Consider the following 17,105-nt stretch of genomic DNA (forward strand, 5'->3'; position numbering starts at 1 on the left):
TGTTACCGGTGCCCAGGTTCAATTATCTTCATTATAATTGAGCCACTCACTGTTAAACAGTGTCTCCCACGTGTGACTCATTTTAGCCTCTGCTTCTTCCTTTTTTTCTCTTTAATAACTCGTAAAGTTGTGGAACACAAAGTCATAGGAGAAAAGAAAGGCAGGATGGAGAAGGTGTGACATTTCTAAATGGCAATGTCCTGATGATACCCTTCGCATGTGCCAGATTTGCCTCCGTCCCCCGGTATTGGCATTTATGAGTCACCTGTTTTGCTGAGGTAGATCTCAGGGGCAAAATCATCTATTCAAAACACACTCCAGGGCATCACTCTCTCTTGTCCATTGGCAGCAGGACGTGTGTGCGCAGTTGAGGAGGCAGCGGTTATTTTTCAAAGTCAAATTAGCATTTGACGACAACAGGGGAGCCTGTGAAAGGCGCATAACAAAGACGCACTCAAAGATTAGCTGCCGACTAGAGGGATCCGGCCATGTCTTTATGAAAGGCAACATCAGTGCAAAGGTTAAAAAAATATATAATATATGGAAAAGCCAGTCACAGGGATATTTGCAGGAATAATTTATATCTTCATAAGGGTCAGGATAGGGTTACGATTGTTATGTATTTGTGATGAATAACATGTGCGGCGCTCGCATGAGTTTTCATATAATTGTCTTCTTATTTCACAGGGTCCCGCAGGAGCCGCCGAAGGAGCAAGTGCCAAGGTATTACCCAAACATTTTTCACTACAAAACAAATACTGACAAGCGGCGTTTAAAGTAGATTCGAGGTGTCTCCTGCTTTTGATAAACTGGCCCTTACCTTCACTTCCAGCACGTGTGAATTGCCAAGATGACTGAGCAGTGTTCACTGTAGCAGCCTCCCGAATAGCCAAGGAGTTTAATCATCTGCAAAGTGTTGTCTGTATAAAGATGTGCCAAAGTTGTTGTCCCAAGAAACTCATCTGGACAAGTCTGACGTATGTGCCACCTGAAGTAGAGTCTGCTCTGCCCTTGACTGACTTTTGTGTGTGTGTTTATAGTCGAGAGCAGATATCCGTCTTCAGAGGTGGCACCTTTCAGTCAATTGTACACTATCTACTGTGCAAGTTAAATAGCTGTTCCCACCCTGCATCTCCTGCAGTGCAACCCAGCATGACTCACTGCTCACACTCCAAACAGACAGATGGTCATTACATACAGTGCTTTTGCAAAAAAACAAAAAAAAACAGGGCCTGCAATCATTTTCATGAAGCCCAGGGGTGCTGTAGCTCACCAGAGGCTGCATGACATACGCAGTGTAAAGGGAAAAAAAGTTGTACCAGACCTCCCGTTGTCTTTCTTGTAACCTGCTTCCTTCAAAAAAAATAAAAAATAACCACCACCACCCGCCAAGCCTCCAGTGGCCTACTTGTGATCATGCTGAGAGTGAAAGCCATTGTGTAGTGGACACCCTCTTGACCGCAGCTGTTCATTTGATGTATAGGTGTATGGTTTTGCGGTGGTGTCAGCTTGGGCCTCAGAAAACCTCCTGCTCCCTCTGCCCAGAGGAAGGAGAAGTGTCTGCTGGCCAACCTTGAAAAAGAAAGTTGTCTATATGAGGACACAGTTATTATACTTCAAAACAAATGGGATTGCAGTAGATACAGATGGAGGTGGAGCGCCTATTGGGGTCGTGTGACTCAACTGACAGGCGTTTTCATGTTTGACCAACCGACTGCTCAGTTGCAGCTTTAGTGTTTATACTTGAATCATAAAATGAATCCATAGAAGTCCAAATTTTATTTGTCAGAAATGAAAATAACCCTGTGATTGTTGTCTTGGAATTTTCTTTTTTAATTTTCAAATGCTGCTTCTCTTTAATGAGACCCTTTGTTAAAAAGTTTGAACACAGAGAAGAATAAGACTCGCTAAAACCAAAAAACAGTAACAAATAATTATTGTAGAACAGATTCAGGCAGAGAAAATAAACAGTATTCTGTCCTGATTATCTGACTCTAGACTTTTAAGTCAAATGTTTCCATTGGTGCTGACAAGGAAAACGTAACTTATTTTTGACTCGTCTCTTCAGTTGTCAGGTATTATAAGTTGACTTACAGACACCCGTGTTACCTTAACCAGGTATTTATTTGCGTCCTTCCAATTTTTGTACGCAGACTTAAGCAGCATCACACTGTAACAGAATAAGCATTATTTTTAATCTAGCAAAACCTCAATGGAGACAAACAGGTCTTTATTTTCACACCCAGCAGAGCATTACTCCCAACATATCACTTCACTTATGGTGTCACACCTTTGCTAATCTGACACAAAGGTAACAGAAACAACTGGAGCAAGTTATAACTCAACACAGAGCATTTTTGATTTTAAAACAGGCCTAGCTCCATCCTTTTGCTCACCTTCCTCCTTTAGTATGAGCAAATATGAACGTAAATATGAACTTAATCTGCTTAATTTTGAGCTTTTGGGTTTATGGCGTGTGCTACAAGTTTACAAGTGCTTGAGAAAGTAGACCTGCAGGCCTGCTCTGACTTAAAACATTAAAATGAATTCTTATTAAATGTAGCGTTACGCCTGAAGGGGACAACGCTCGTAGGAGACTAAAGCTACGTTTGCGATTAGATTAAACGTAACATTTTGATTAAAGGACATGATTAAAGCATTCATTTTAATGCTTATGTAGATGTTAGATGAGACATACGCTGCTAAGCACTATTGTTCCCGTGCTCTAATTCTTCCATTAAATGTGCATGCCAGCCTCGCCCTTGCCATAAATCAGTCATGCCCCTACATCACGGATACGTCTTCACTTTATCATTATAAATTTATGCTTTCTGTGGCTGACAAGGAAACTTGTGTCCCAGAGAATCACTGCACGTTTTATTCTTCCATAATGAAAAACAGAACTGTAATGCATTTAAAGGAATTTAAGCAAACCGGGGACGATACGCGAGAGCAGATAAGCCCTCGCACCTCCAAGAGGAATGAAAAGTAACAGTTTTCACGAGCAGCAATAATTGAACAGCGCCGGGGATTCTCCGTACCTCTCAGTGCCATCCTTGTGCATTTTTTAACTTGGACAAAATAGACGCAAGTTAGACTAAACTGCAGCTTGTGCAACATCTGTGTGAGCTGAGCCCCCTCTCACTCGCTCGCTCACTCACTCAACAGCGGGTGAATGTTTTAAAGGAGACAAAAAAAAAGGTCTGCAGTGGATGATGTGCTGGGAAGACGGTGTTCTCATGAATTACATCTCCATAACTGCATCTCCCACTGACAGTCTCAAATGGGCTCTGACAGAATGCTGCAGATATTGATGGATAGAGGGATGCAAGACAGGCTTAATTGCAGTTTGATGAGTCAAGGTTTCTCAGAGGCAACATATCACCCGCAGACACCCACAGGTGGAGCGCTTCCCTGTCTTATACACGGTGGGCTTTCTCTTCGTATAAATACAGTCATAATCTACATAAATATTGGCTGTGGCGCAGTTAATCTCGTTTGAAAGGTTTATTAACTTGTTACATACACCTCTGCCAGTAAATTGACTTTGAATAATCTTCCGTGGAGATCAAACAAAGATAAAGATAGAATTTTTTTTCTTTTTTGCCATGAGTCTGCGCCAGATTACAGGGTACAAGTGACAACTCGGATAACAATAGTTTTCCATCTTGTGTGTTACGCTGAATGTCAGTCATAACTCACCCGTTAACTACTTCCACAATTCTGTGTGCAGCATGGTGGGTTGGCGGCCTACTTTACAGCCTCCCAACGTTCATATAGTTGATTTGCTTGCAACGTCTCCGCAGTAGTGTGGTGAGTTTCCACATAGTTGATAAAGCTGCAAAAAATTAGTGCTCAAAGTCAGTTTTGCCACTTGTTCCTCCTCCCCGACTAAAATATTAATAAGACAATCCATCTGTTCATACATTGCAGCCACTGCTGACTTAATAACAGCTCCTAATTTGGATGAGGAAACACTGACTATGTCTCATTAAATGAATATACCACGGCTCTCATTAGCAAGTCGAAGGGACTGAATGACAATTATTGTCTGTTAGCGTCCAGGCTCTGTTAGTGAGCGTACAAATGTGCTGCAAACTTTCTCAGATGTCTTTTTGTCATATTATATTGGTAAACAGATGTTCCATAATGTCTTTGCACAGAGTATGTGAAGCACTCCCTACAAATCTTTACACATGTGCCACGGACAACATATTTGCCACACTTTCTAAATGTAGCCAAGACTCCAAGACTTTGCATGACAAAAAATATAAGCAATAAAGGTCATAAGTAGGTGCTGAATGTATGCAGATTGTGAGAAAGCTAGTTCCTATGTGTATACGATTGCAAAAAATATATATATATTTATCACAAATTATTCATTAACTATCTGTCTTGACCAAGGATGGAGCACATTTGTCTTAGAGTTCTGTTTATTTAGTATATTCGCCACATAACTGACAGAAAAAAATCCTGTCAAAACACTTCAAGGGCATCTCACTGGCAGTCATGAAGTGCCATCTATTGGCAGGCAGGGGAACGGCATCATGAAAGTGCTGCAGTGCAACAGGGAATTAAGTTTTTCATTATCCTGCAAGTCTAACATAACGCCACAGGCTCATGAAGCTTGGCCCCTTCCATAATTACAAACTCTTTTGATTTTGAGATGACACGGTACTGAATTTTTTTTTTTTCTGATTACTTATTCATAGCAACTGTCCTTACCTAAGTTTCACTCTCAGAGCTTTGTGTCTTTGTGTCTTTTCGTCCTGCTTTGGCTGTCAGTCACTGTCAGAGATCTGCTCTGTTCATATAGGGGGAGAAGGGGGAGCCTGGAGTCCTGGGGGAAAAGGGGGAGAAAGGAGAAAGAGGAGATCCTGTACGTATTTTCCTGCACTGACATTTACAATGCCGCTGCGTTACAGAGTCATTAACCGAGGCTTCCCTCCCTCTCCCACAGGGTCAGCCAGGTGCCGAGGGATCCGGCGGCATGAAAGGACAAAAAGTAAGTCATATCAATGTCAAGTGGCAAATATGATGATTCCCTCTGTTTCTGCTCCCTGAGACTCTGAGGCTAAACCTCCTGAGTTAGTCGTCTTCTTCTTCTTCGAGTCCGTTTATCCTCCAGTGATCTTTAAAATCATCTGCCAACAAATAATGAAGCTGCCGACGATTTGTTGTGCGTGTTTGTTTTTTACATTTGCAATTGTTTGTATCATTTGCTCCTCTAAGCATGGTCCAGCTCATTTTCTCATTACTGACAGGTTGTGTGTATGCGTGAGAGTGTGTATGTGTGTATTTTTGTGTTTTCTACGTGTTAATATAATAGAGTCAGAGCAATAATTTGCAGAAGAAATCTCTTGCGGTAAAGACAAACAAACCAGGACCAGAGTTCTCAGTGGCGTCTGTACGGTATTTTCTTTAATTATCTATCTCAGTGTGCCTCTTTATGTGTCACTAAGCAGGAAGTTAGGTCTAAAGAAGAATGAAGTATTATTGTTCAAGCAGACAGAGCAATTTACATATTTTTACAGTAGCTCCTGACTTTTAAACTGTAAGAACTTAACAAATACGCAACAAATTATTTTACCGCGTTGCCCTATTTTCCAATTCCTTTACATACATTCAAAATGATTGCATTCTGTCATTTCAATAGGTAGGCACTGAGAGGTAGGCACAGCTTATAATGCATGCAAAACTTGATTTTGAATAGATGTATGTGGAGTTCAGTTGATTGCGTTTGTTTCTAAAGCAGTCATACCTGCAGAGGTGTGAGGCTGGAGCTGAATTGCTGACATTTCCATTATATCAGTGCTGTCACGTTGATCCCGAGTATGTATAATTCTGGCTGTGTTCTGCATATTATTTTAGATAGCTGGGAAAATTGAAGTTTTGGTCTGATGCTGATGGTGCCAGATGATGAGCTGTTGAATCACCAAAACGATTAAACTCCTCGATTAGGTTTATCGCACTCAAAATTTCCACAGCAGTTCATACAGGTGGGGGTATTTCTGTCAGAGGTGCAGCCTGGCCTCAGTAGGCTGTATTGGCAGTTTGATCCCCTGCTCCTTTGGGACTGTGAATGGGCATCCAACTAACTAAAACGATGCTCGAAAGGTTTAAGGACAAACGTTAAACACGTGAAACTTTGTGCAATTTTTTTAGTAGGCGAAGAAGAAAACATGAGCTGTTCATGACAGTAGAGGAAAACTTGGTACTATGTGGCCAACTGTATGGCTGTCCATCCCAGTGCTGTCAAGCTATTGCACTAAAAGTCAAACATTTGCTTGTATTCCAAGAGGAACAGTTAAAGGATGACCACAGTCTTTTGATATATGGCACGGGCAGCATGGAAATGTGAACCATATTTCTCGAAGTCTTACAGTCCAAAAGTCAGCCAGATTCATCATCGGGGAACAATGCATACCTCTGTGCAATTTCATAGCAATCCATCAAACAGGGGTATTTCTCTCTGGACCAAAGCGATGGACTTACTGACATTGACATCCCAAGAGCCGTGCCACAAATGAGTTGTGTGACTTTTTTTAACTTGTAATATGTGGGTATTTTTAAACTGACATTTAAATTGCTGGAAACCTTTTTCTGTTAAAAAGTGGTAAGGTACAACATGTGTTTGTTTGGGTTTTTTTTGCTCTATTACAACCACAAAAATTGCAGTTTGTAAATTGCAAATGAAAGAACTGACGCTCCCACGTGCTTTGCCAAATTGAAAGGTTCCCCGGGGCACTTAATAAGCCCATTACAATGCTCATAGGTTACATGGTATGGACATACACAACGTTAATTAGCATTCTGTGTGAGACACCTGAGAGGCGGTATCCCAGCACGCTCTTTAAGGAGAATTATGTTTTGTTTCTGCTCGTCTTTTGGCTGTGGCAGTGTTTTCACTAAAGACTGCTCATGTTATTGCTTTCTTAACTGTTGCTCTTAAACCTATTGATGTAGTTGTTCCAGGTAACCTGTGGCAGCTTGCTTTCAGCACTGGTTTCTCAAGTGCTTTTTTATGTTCCTTCTTTTTTGTCACTGCCAGCTTGTCGCTCTGTCACCGTCATAAGCAGCCACTGATACAATGTTTCTGTTGGATTTTCAGGGTGATGTCGGCCCTCCTGGTCCTCCCGGTCCTGTAAGTAAATCTATGCAACCCCGCCTCACAGAAATAGTCTTTACTATGAGTTGGCATGAAATGGCATTCTTAGGTTTCATCCTGAGAGACAACACACCATGCTGGATGAGTCACGAAAGCATTTGTTTGTACTTTTTTTTTGTGACGAACACAAAAATATGTCCGATGTTTGTACGTCAGCGAGCTGCTCGTAATAGAATTTGGGAACCGAGGAGAAGAAATAAAGAGCGGTGCAGTGTTTACCTTTGCAGTCACGCCTCGACCATGGTGGCATGTCATCTTGTAACCAATTTCCTTTCTTTGACAGTCCTCCAGCTCTGTTCTATCATTAAATATATACTTTTTCGTTCTTTCTTTCTTTCTTTTTTTTTTTTTTATATATGAGCAGGGGATCAGTGTTGATAAAGGGCACCAAACATGGGCAGCCTTTTTAAGGCAGATGAGATTAGTCATGTTGAATTTCTCTGGAAATAGCTCCCTCCTTTTTTCAGATAATGAATTCACTGATAATTGGCAGCTCCCTGAGAACTATAAACCACATGCATATCTGGGAATTGTGCACGGAATAGCTTTCACGGCGCTGAAAAGCTACGAACTGTGACTTTTTGTGTGTCTGGCATCCACAGAACGCATTTGCACTCATCAGATGTTAAAATCCTTCGCCTGGGAGTCTTTGTCGTGTGAAGTAATGGGGGTCACGCGGTACACGGCCCGCTCGTGGTGCTCATAATTTTAAATTACAGAATTACAAACCATTACAAGCCCCGATCTTACTTTTTTTCCCATTTGCGCGACAGTTTCAGCTGAAAGGCAGATCAGAAACAGAAACACTGACGTCACAGTGGATGTCTGACATATGCTGAAGGTGACACAGAGTGGGTGGCGCTGGCATGATAGAACTCATTACTTAGACAAAAATACACTGTGACGAATCAGGTAAAGATCTCTGAGGCGGCAGTAATGACTCCAAAGGGAGGCAGCAACTATTTGTAGCCTTTTTTTAAAGGAAAGAAAGAAAAAAGGATAAAAAAGTATCAAATGAAAACAGTCTCAAAGTCTTTGTGTCTTAAAAGACTTTGACATTTAGAGGACTTGGCCCTAATGGGTTTTGTTCTAAAGATCTGCTTCCTATTGAACTTCTGAAGGCTTTAGACGTGAGCTTGGAAACAAAGTTTGATGGCTTTGATTCTCATTCTCACTTTCATTGCTCGTTAGCAAATGATTCATAAGGAAATTAGACAACTTAATTATAGAGTGAACAAATATCACTCAATTTCTGCTGGTTTCACTGGTTTCTGTGTACCCAACAAAAATGTAATTTGATAAAAATGTACGTCAATGCAAGTGTCGTTTTGTTTATTTGTTTAAATTTCGTTTCTACTCGTGGATTAAGACTTTTTCTATCGAAACAGAAATAGAAATTGTGTTCATTGTTGTGTAGTGAGGTGTGGGCCACCCAGGATATATGAGATGTGTACTAGAGCACACGGCAGAGAGGAAAACATTAGTCATTTGATAAATGAGGCTATTTGAATATTTAGTACCAGGCTCTGTCTGTGCTCTCTGCTTTCCCGTGGCAGATAATTTTGGCAGTTAAACATTGATTTCCCTTACACAGCAGAAGCGAGGGTTCAGATCATTACCATCCCTTCATAAACCTTCTTGTGCCTGTGTTTATTAGTGACAGGGAGGAGCAGTGCGCTTACAGGCATGCATGGTCATCACTTCCCCCAATGTCCTTAAAGTGGCAAAACAGTCTTTTTAGCTCTGAGACTGTGCTGTTTTTTATTGTCCCCGCCTTTAAAATAGAGCTTATAATCTATTAAACTGAATCTGTTATGCCAGGTTATCTGTTATGCCAAATTTGGACAGAAATTGAGTCACATGTTGATGACAATGAGTAAAGACATTGAGAATATGCAAGTTGAAGGTTGACTGATTGCGCAGGGATGCGTTCGAGGTTTCAGTATCTTTGTCAAATCTTAGTTTGACTATTGTTGCTAAAGGAAGAGAAAGCACCCCAGGGTATGTAGCCTCTTTGCAACAAAATTTCCAAAAGGCTTAGAGACGCATTTAGTAAGGAAATAAGAACAGCTGTAACAGCTGGATAGAGAGGAAAAAAAGGATCAAAGTTAAATGAGAAACAGTCCGGTTACTAATGAAAATGATGTCAGCTGTAGGCACATGCAGATATCTCCCACAGATATGGCTTTTAGTCCCCAGATTGCTCCTGTTTCCTCTTGCTTCTGATATCATTAAATCTTGCAAGAATGACCAGGTTATAACTGCACACAGGCACAAAACACATGGTTAACACAAGAGGCCTTAGGACATTCAGATATAATGAGTTCTGATGATTGCAGATAGATGCACTAGGCCTGAAACATCAGATCCACTTAAAAACCTTTTGTCCACTTTATACCAACATTTCTGTGGTGAAGCTCATATCCAGATTGTATCTGCATCTGCACAGATAGGTCTGCCTTCAGTAAATGTCTCCAGTGTCAGCACTGAAATGTGATTGTGAGCAATCCAACTGAAACAATCGCTCGTATCATCGCCGGCTGAACCGCGCCACCTCTACCCGGCGTGTGCATGCTCTCAAAGGCAATTGTGGTCTTTTGTGAAACTGGATTTTATGGAAAACATCTTTATTTTTCCAAAGCGAAGGATTTTGTGGAGTCACACTTTTGCATGTTTACTCGTTTTCAATTTGTCAGCAGTTTAGCCAGTTCGCTCACAGGTGTATCGACACGTGCACTTTCATTTCAAACTATAATCTGATTAGATGGGGAATGCATTAATGGCGGGTCTAAGCGACAATATGAAACTTAGGAGCTCCGTACAAACACTTTGATTTGCGACTTTAATTTCGGTGCATCGAGTGGTCTTGACCTCGTGCCTTTCGTTAATTTTGTTGTAGCAGGCTCTGCCCAGCTGCACTGTCACCCCATCTCTGAGCTGTATTGAAAGTATACCGCGAAAGAGAAAGGAAAAATACAGATTTAATCTTTTCTTATCTAACCTGGGTTCAGACCGGTGGCAAGAGAGCCAATTGTGAATTAAATAGGAGCTGCCACTCATGCATTCTTAAAATATTCAGTAGCTCAAATCACTTTGTTTCCTTTTATTTATTTATTTCAGTTTTCACTTGCACTAATTGTGAGATCAATGAACTTTTTAGAGAACACTGTGTCTTTTTCATTACTCCTAGGTGATGACGGCACATGGATTAAGACAGCTTTCGGGAACTGTAAGCAGCTGTTTATGTCACCGAACATGAAATGTTTATGTAGTGTCTTATTTCCTCGAGCTCCTTGTTCACACTGCACACAAAGTACGGTACAGTCAAATTTTAAAGTCATCTGCTTTCTCCTGTTCTTTTTTGTTTTCTTTTCTTTTCCTTTTTAAGGACGAAATGAAGGAAAGAGCCCTAAAAGGAGAAAAAGGAGATGAGGTGAGATTTTCTGTCATTATTAAGACAATTTAACAACAGGAAACTAAGCATTAGGTCTCAGACATTGCCTCCAACACCACAGTGTGAAAAACACCAATTTCTTACGTAGCGTCAACAAAAGCGGGACTGACATTTGATTTTTGAAAGAACAATGGGACTTCACCTACTGTGCAGTTTCTGAGTTGAATTTCATCCTTGCGCTTTGTAAAGAAGCACAAGGTGAGCCGCTGAATAAATTGGCATGCAATTATTGTTTGGACCTCAAAACAACAGACGCATCTACTGGAAGCAAGCAGATTACAAAAGGCCACTGACGCAGCTATTGGCCAAAACATCAAAAGACAGTCAGCTGAATGAAAAGAGAAAAAAAACAAATCACAAGCAGAGATGCAGAATCAGACTGTCTTTGTCAGTGCATCAAGTTTTAGAAAATCTATAATAAAGTGTCAAGTCTCTGCCTTAATTAAAGTATATTTATGTCAATGCTGAAAGAATCACATGTGAAATATTTGAAATGGAAGGGTTCAAAAGTAAGTGGACACGCCCAGAAGAGCGGAAGAGTGGAGCTGCCTGTCAGATTGAGGCATAAAGAGGTCATCATTCACATGAAGGAGATCCAGAGTCAGAGAGGCGTCAGAGGTTGTTTGCCGTGAAGCAGCACAAAGTGGGAAAATAACTGGTACACAAATATCGTTGATGGCTGGGAAAAATATTTTTGTGGTGTGTAAAAAAAAAAAAAAAAAAAAAAAAAAAAAAAAAAAGCCCATTTGTAACTGCACGGCAAGTGAGAAATGTTTTCTGTGTGTCAGCATACATGTGTCCCTGTCAGTGATTAAGACAGCATGACCTCAGAGGATTCAAAACAGGATGCAAAACCGTGGTAACCCTGCAAATAGGAGAGAAAAGCGTGCAATTTACAAAAAAAACCAGACCAAAAAAAGAACAATAGGAAGCTACGAGTGCTGTGGAACAATTTTCTGCAATGACACAAAATGACACAAAATTAACCTCAATCAAATGTTACAAAGAGGAGAATGTAGTGGGGAGAAAAAAGGAATAGCTCAAAAACCAAAGGTCATGTGACCTCATGTGTAAAGCATTGTAGCAGTTCTGAAGTGACAGTGCGTACAGGAGCATTATGTGTGGTAATATTCAGAAAAAACATCCTAAACATAAAGTTAGAGAGAGCTTTTCAGGGTGAAGAGTGGGACTATCCTCAAGTGACTGAGTCAAATACTCTAATCTAAGTGTGATTGAGGATGCAATCTGCTTGCTGAAGAACAGACTGGATAGCAGACTATCAGCAGAGAGACCACTCAAAGAGGAAAGTGGAAGTATAGGGAAGGCCTGGAGACTGCAGCCGGTCACTGAGTATATCAGCCCCCTACTAATCAACCCGTAAACACTGAGCACCGTGTTTGTGTCATAACAGCGACACATCATAGTCGGAGTCAAATTAAAGCTGAGAATTGCCACATTAATCATATTTCGGTGTTTCTTTGTTGAAAAAGCCAGAAGAACAGTGCAAACATTTAAAAAAAAATGTAGTGTGGTATGAAGCCAAGAGAAAAATTTCACACACTCATTTTTTTTCTCAACAGCTGCTGATTTTATTATATTCACATTCTCAGTGCAAGAAAAAAGCTAACTTGGCAAAGGAAATATTCTGTGTTTTAACCTTCACATCATATGCTAACTTCACGAAAGTCCTTGAAGACTTTTTTTTTAAACCTTAACCACAGTCAGCCAGAGAAATGGCTTGGATCTTTATACACATCTTGAGAACGGATGTTTTTCTGTTTCCTTTACTTTCTGCAGGGGGAGAGAGGCGCTCAAGGACCGCAAGGCTTCAAGGTGACTTATCAAAGACTTAACCTTTGCACTAAAACTTGAGTATCTACTGCCAAGAAAATAAGGCTACAAAATTCCTTCCTTCCTCTCTGTAACTCTCCACACAAGCTCCACAGTGTTTGTACACCAGTAGTCGCAGCAGGGTATTACTGATTTCTCTGTCGGATTCTATTTTTTTTAGAAGGGATCCTTTCTTCGGTGTATATTTGGTAGGTTGGCAGTAACCCTACGAAGTCCAGTGATGTTATTGAGCTGTTACCGGAGGGTACCGTGCTGCACAAAGTTTCTTTCTGTTGTTTAGGTTTCACCAAATACTCCAAAACATTCATGGAGCACACAAAAGTTCTGCTAAACACTGAACTCAGAAAGAAATCAAATCTATGTAGTTTTTCTCTCAGCGCTGTATGACAAAGCACAGAGGTCAAGATGTTTTTCCTGCAGTTTCCTGCCTCCCGTGTGCGTCTTATTCACCCTTTTTGGTGATTTAACAGGGAAACATGGGGCCGCCAGGACTAAAGGGAGATCAAGGACCAGAGGTGAGGCTTTGTGTTTATCTCTGGGGTGCTGTGCCATTTAGAGTAGGTCAAACTTTGAAGTCTAAAAATGTGCTAAATACAAGGTAAAATGATACACGTATAGGCATGAAAGGCCATTATAGCTTTGACCGAGGAGCAGAATAACAAGAGCTGCTGAGGTTTTGGTCATTGATGGAAGGAAAATAAAGTAAAATGCACTGAAATTCAGAGTTCAGTCCAAATTAAATAACTCTAAATCTGCAGTTTTGGTGTTTCTAAGCCTGTTTTGTAAATGTAGTCTTTTGAATAATGCTCATGATGATATCAAGTGTTAATTAAGAAGACTCTGTCTCAGTGCTACTGTAAAAGATGTACTGTGAGATAAAAGCCAAGATACAGTAAAAATTCAGTTTCCATGGTAACATATGAATCATTTAGATCATCCTCACATATAAAAACAATACAGTTCAAAATGGAAGTGAATATGAGAAGCTTTTACAGAATAACAGCGTCGCTTTAACTTGAAATACGGCATGCATGCAAATATACTGCTGCTCAGGCAACGTTTCATGAAATTCTTTGGAAAGTCAGTGTTTGCATTGTAGCTGGGCTGGGCAAGAACACCCAAAGCCCAGAAATCATATCTATAACCAAACAAAGAGAATCGAATATCCATAGTGTTGGTTTTCCTTTGTGTTTTTCCAGGGGAAGCAAGGCCCTCCTGGATCCACTGGAGCCCCAGGACTCCCGGGCAAGCCAGTAAGTGTTCTGGCATCATAAACACCAGCACTTCATGTCAAGTCTTCCTTTTTCTCATCGCCTTATCTGTCACCTTGCCGTATCGTCCTCTTTCTTAACGCCGCCAGCCAAATAGAGAGATAAATAGATAAACCTCAGCAGGCAGAGATAGAGAAGAAGTAGGGGAGAAAAGTCCAGAATTTTTACACAGACGATCAGTAATCAAATTTAAGAATTAATTAGTGGAAAGAGGCAAATCTAAGCGCTTTATGCTGGGAACGGAGGCAGAGGCCCAATCTGTTCTCCACACCTGCTTCGGTAATGAGCATCTGTCTTTATTCAAAAGCAGGGAGGGAAAAGAGGCATTTCATAAATCCTGGCTAAGGGAAATTATGTTGGAACACAGCAGCCTGCTGAAGCAGTGAGGAGGAGGAGATAAATGTGTGTGAGAAGATGAAGGCCTGGTGATAGATGTGTCTCTTTTCACCACTATTTACAGGGCTCACCAGGGGAGCCAGGGGTACCTGGGAACGATGGACTGAAAGGAGAAAAGGTAGGTAAACTTCAAATCAAGTCCTCACCTGAAAGCAAAGAAAAATGAAGCTATGATGTTTTATTACAGGTTCAACATGCCAGACAACTTGCAAAGATGCCTTTTAGATTACTTGCCCTTCGTCCAATCCTCAGTCATTGTGTAACTTTGTGTTCCTGTCTCCGGTGCCTCTCACTCCTCTGTTTTTGCACACAAATGTTTTTTTCTTCTTCTCGCAGTTATATTCCAAACACTTTGCTGAAAGTGGCAAACTAGAAAAGTGGAAAAGTGTGCAGCTGACATGCATATTTGATGGGGTTTGTTACTTGTCAGAAAGAATGAAGATGCACTCAATTCTCCCCACCCACCAGAGTCACTCTGTTATTCTCCAGAGCAGAAAAATAGACCTAGAGTGCTTAAGCCTCCTATATTCATTCACATAAAATGCTTAAGCCTCGTTTTTTCCATTGTATAATCCTCCTTTGTCAAATTTGCTATACTGACTCCAATCTAAGAGGCACTTCATTCGTGTGGCGCTCTATGAATAAATAGGAGAAAAAAATAAGCAGCGTCTGTGGCTTAAATATGAGGCTGGGGGTAGAAGGCAGTTAGCGTAGCATAGAGTAAAAAATGTTAGCAGATGCAGCAATTAACAATGTTTATACATACATATATATGTATATTCTTATTAGGAACTTTAAAGATAACTAGTAAATATAGTATATTGTCAGCTTAATCAATCAAGCAATCATGACTTTTTTAAAATGGGACTTTACTGTGGAAGACTGTCTCTTGAGCAGTAATAGCTGCTAATATTATTGACAAAACAATAAAATGCTACAATTCTTTCATTTATTTTTCAAGCAGTATTTTCCAAAAACAAGCAAAAAAGGAAAAGAACAGCTATATGAATGCTAAGCATGGTGGCAGTCTTTACCCAACAATGCTGACATGCTCATTTGTAGCAGCTAGTCATTACCACCATGCTAAAAATTGATAAGTATCAATAAAGCACTGTTGAGGTTGATAGCAAAGGCATAGCAAAGAACAGATGAGGAACAAAGTAACTCACTCAGTTAAGGTCAAACTTCCTGTTTCAACAATAAGACAGAGCCCAGGAAAAAAATGGCATCTGTGGGAGAGATCCAGGGAGAAAACTGCTGACCAAAAAGAAATAAACATCTTGATGATCCCTAAAATTTAAGAGGAAAATCATTCTCTGAAATTTTTCAAAGCTTTCAGTCCCTTTGCATCTGCCATAAAATAAACATGCCATTTCATAAAAAGATCACCATAGCAACAGTCAAACATGGTTGTGGAAGTGATTTAACAAGGGGAGCAGTTGTTTTTTTCACATAGGGTCAGGTGGGTTTGGATAGGGTTTTTTTTGATGATTTAAAACATGTGAGTGTGACAAATATGCAAAACAAAAGGTTCTCCCACTAACATGATGCGCTGGTGTAGACATCGTTCACATGTGCATCCTTGCATCTTCTCACCCTTTTTTTTCACCTCACTGTGTCTAACTAACACTGCACTTTCTTTGGCTTGTTAAGAAGACAGGGCTGGTTTAATGTTTTTTTATGGAGAAATTTCTAAATAGCATCTGTCTTTCTGTCTGTAGGGGGACTCTGGTGGAATGATCGGCCCACCAGGACCTCCAGGTCCTAAGGGTGAGCCTGGCGAACCTGTGGGTGGATATATGGTGGGTATTATATCAAATGTAGACAGTAACCTCACCTTGTTGGGTTCAGCTCTGAAGACACAGGATACAGCATTAAAAACTATTAATGCAGTCCAATAAAACAGCAGATGGAAACACAGGAGACTTTCAGAAATGCAGATCACCTGCAAACAGCTAGAGTAGCAGCAGGCAAGTTAAAGAAACTAGGTCCTCCAGCAGCGCAGATGCAATGATGTTATGAAGTAGCAATATCATTAGATAGTCCACCATCACATATCCCCATCCTGGATAATCACCTATCCTCGTAATTGGAGCACATAGCTGTTCAGTTTCTTTTATAGACATGGCTCTGCATATAGAAATGTTCATTATAGCTTTCCCAAAGAGGCTGTGCATGTGCAGCCACAGCCTCAATCCCGGTTGATGGCACTCGCACTTCTCAATCACCTGTGGACTTCTGCAGCTTTAAACAGTCGTGTTTGTTTGTGTGTGGAAACACCAATCTGAACATTAAGCCCAACAGCAGACCTACTGATCAAGCAAGCCATGGGTACCGTGAGCAGAGTAATAAAGGAACGATTGTGTTCAGGCCGACGTATTTAAACCTCTTAACATTCTCCTGCACTGGGAAAATTGGAAAGGGATTGAAAAACACGGCTGTGGGTGTCAAGATGGGGTGTTTACCACGTGAAAATGACCTCTCACAGTGTTGTATGCAATAGGTGAAAAAGCTAAACTAAGAAAAATGGCTTTCATTTAAAGCAGACATATTTCTGTCTTTTGAAAATACCATTAGTGTGCGGAGATGTAGGAAGAAATGTCCTTAGCATTTATGGACGTTATCATATAAGACAAAGGTAAGGGAAAAGGAAATAAACAAAACATCTTTAATGAGTTAGCCTGCTCAAGCAGCTAAGGACAAAGCCACTTTTATTCATGCGGGGTCGCCACAGCAGGTAGCGCCGCACATTTGATTTGGCAGATTTTTGTATTCAGTGCCCTTCCTGACACAACCCCAAAGGAATCTGTTTCTCCTTCCACGATCGTTTCCTTGTTAGGCAACTGTATAAACCACTGAACTAAGATGTCACACACTTTGTTGAGCTTGCCTTCAACTGAATAATAACCAGCTAAGTCTTTGTACTTTAAACATGCTGTTTATATAAATTTCTATAAATTTATGA

At 40.6% G+C, this 17,105-nt stretch overlaps 1 protein-coding gene across 4 annotated transcripts in view; it reads left to right on the forward strand.

Annotated features, from left to right (window-relative positions):
* LOC146655776 (uncharacterized) overlaps window positions 1-17,105 on the forward strand; it is a 118,390-nt gene that overhangs the window by 72,840 nt on the left and 28,445 nt on the right. For all 4 annotated transcript variants that reach the window (XM_085428374.1, XM_085428375.1, XM_085428377.1 and 1 more), the window contains 11 exons: window positions 688-723; window positions 4,817-4,879; window positions 4,961-5,005; window positions 7,112-7,144; window positions 10,359-10,397; window positions 10,557-10,601; window positions 12,420-12,455; window positions 12,944-12,988; window positions 13,673-13,726; window positions 14,205-14,258; window positions 15,862-15,942. In XM_085428374.1, the coding sequence (XP_085284500.1) occupies window positions 688-723; window positions 4,817-4,879; window positions 4,961-5,005; window positions 7,112-7,144; window positions 10,359-10,397; window positions 10,557-10,601; window positions 12,420-12,455; window positions 12,944-12,988; window positions 13,673-13,726; window positions 14,205-14,258; window positions 15,862-15,942 (531 nt within the window). The remainder of the gene's footprint in view (window positions 1-687; window positions 724-4,816; window positions 4,880-4,960; window positions 5,006-7,111; window positions 7,145-10,358; window positions 10,398-10,556; window positions 10,602-12,419; window positions 12,456-12,943; window positions 12,989-13,672; window positions 13,727-14,204; window positions 14,259-15,861; window positions 15,943-17,105) is intronic.

Source organism: Rhamphochromis longiceps, linkage group LG13 (genome assembly GCF_057381845.1).
Source record: "Rhamphochromis longiceps isolate RC_006_pf linkage group LG13, R_longiceps_female_GT1.1, whole genome shotgun sequence".
Taxonomy (NCBI): domain Eukaryota; kingdom Metazoa; phylum Chordata; class Actinopteri; order Cichliformes; family Cichlidae; genus Rhamphochromis; species Rhamphochromis longiceps.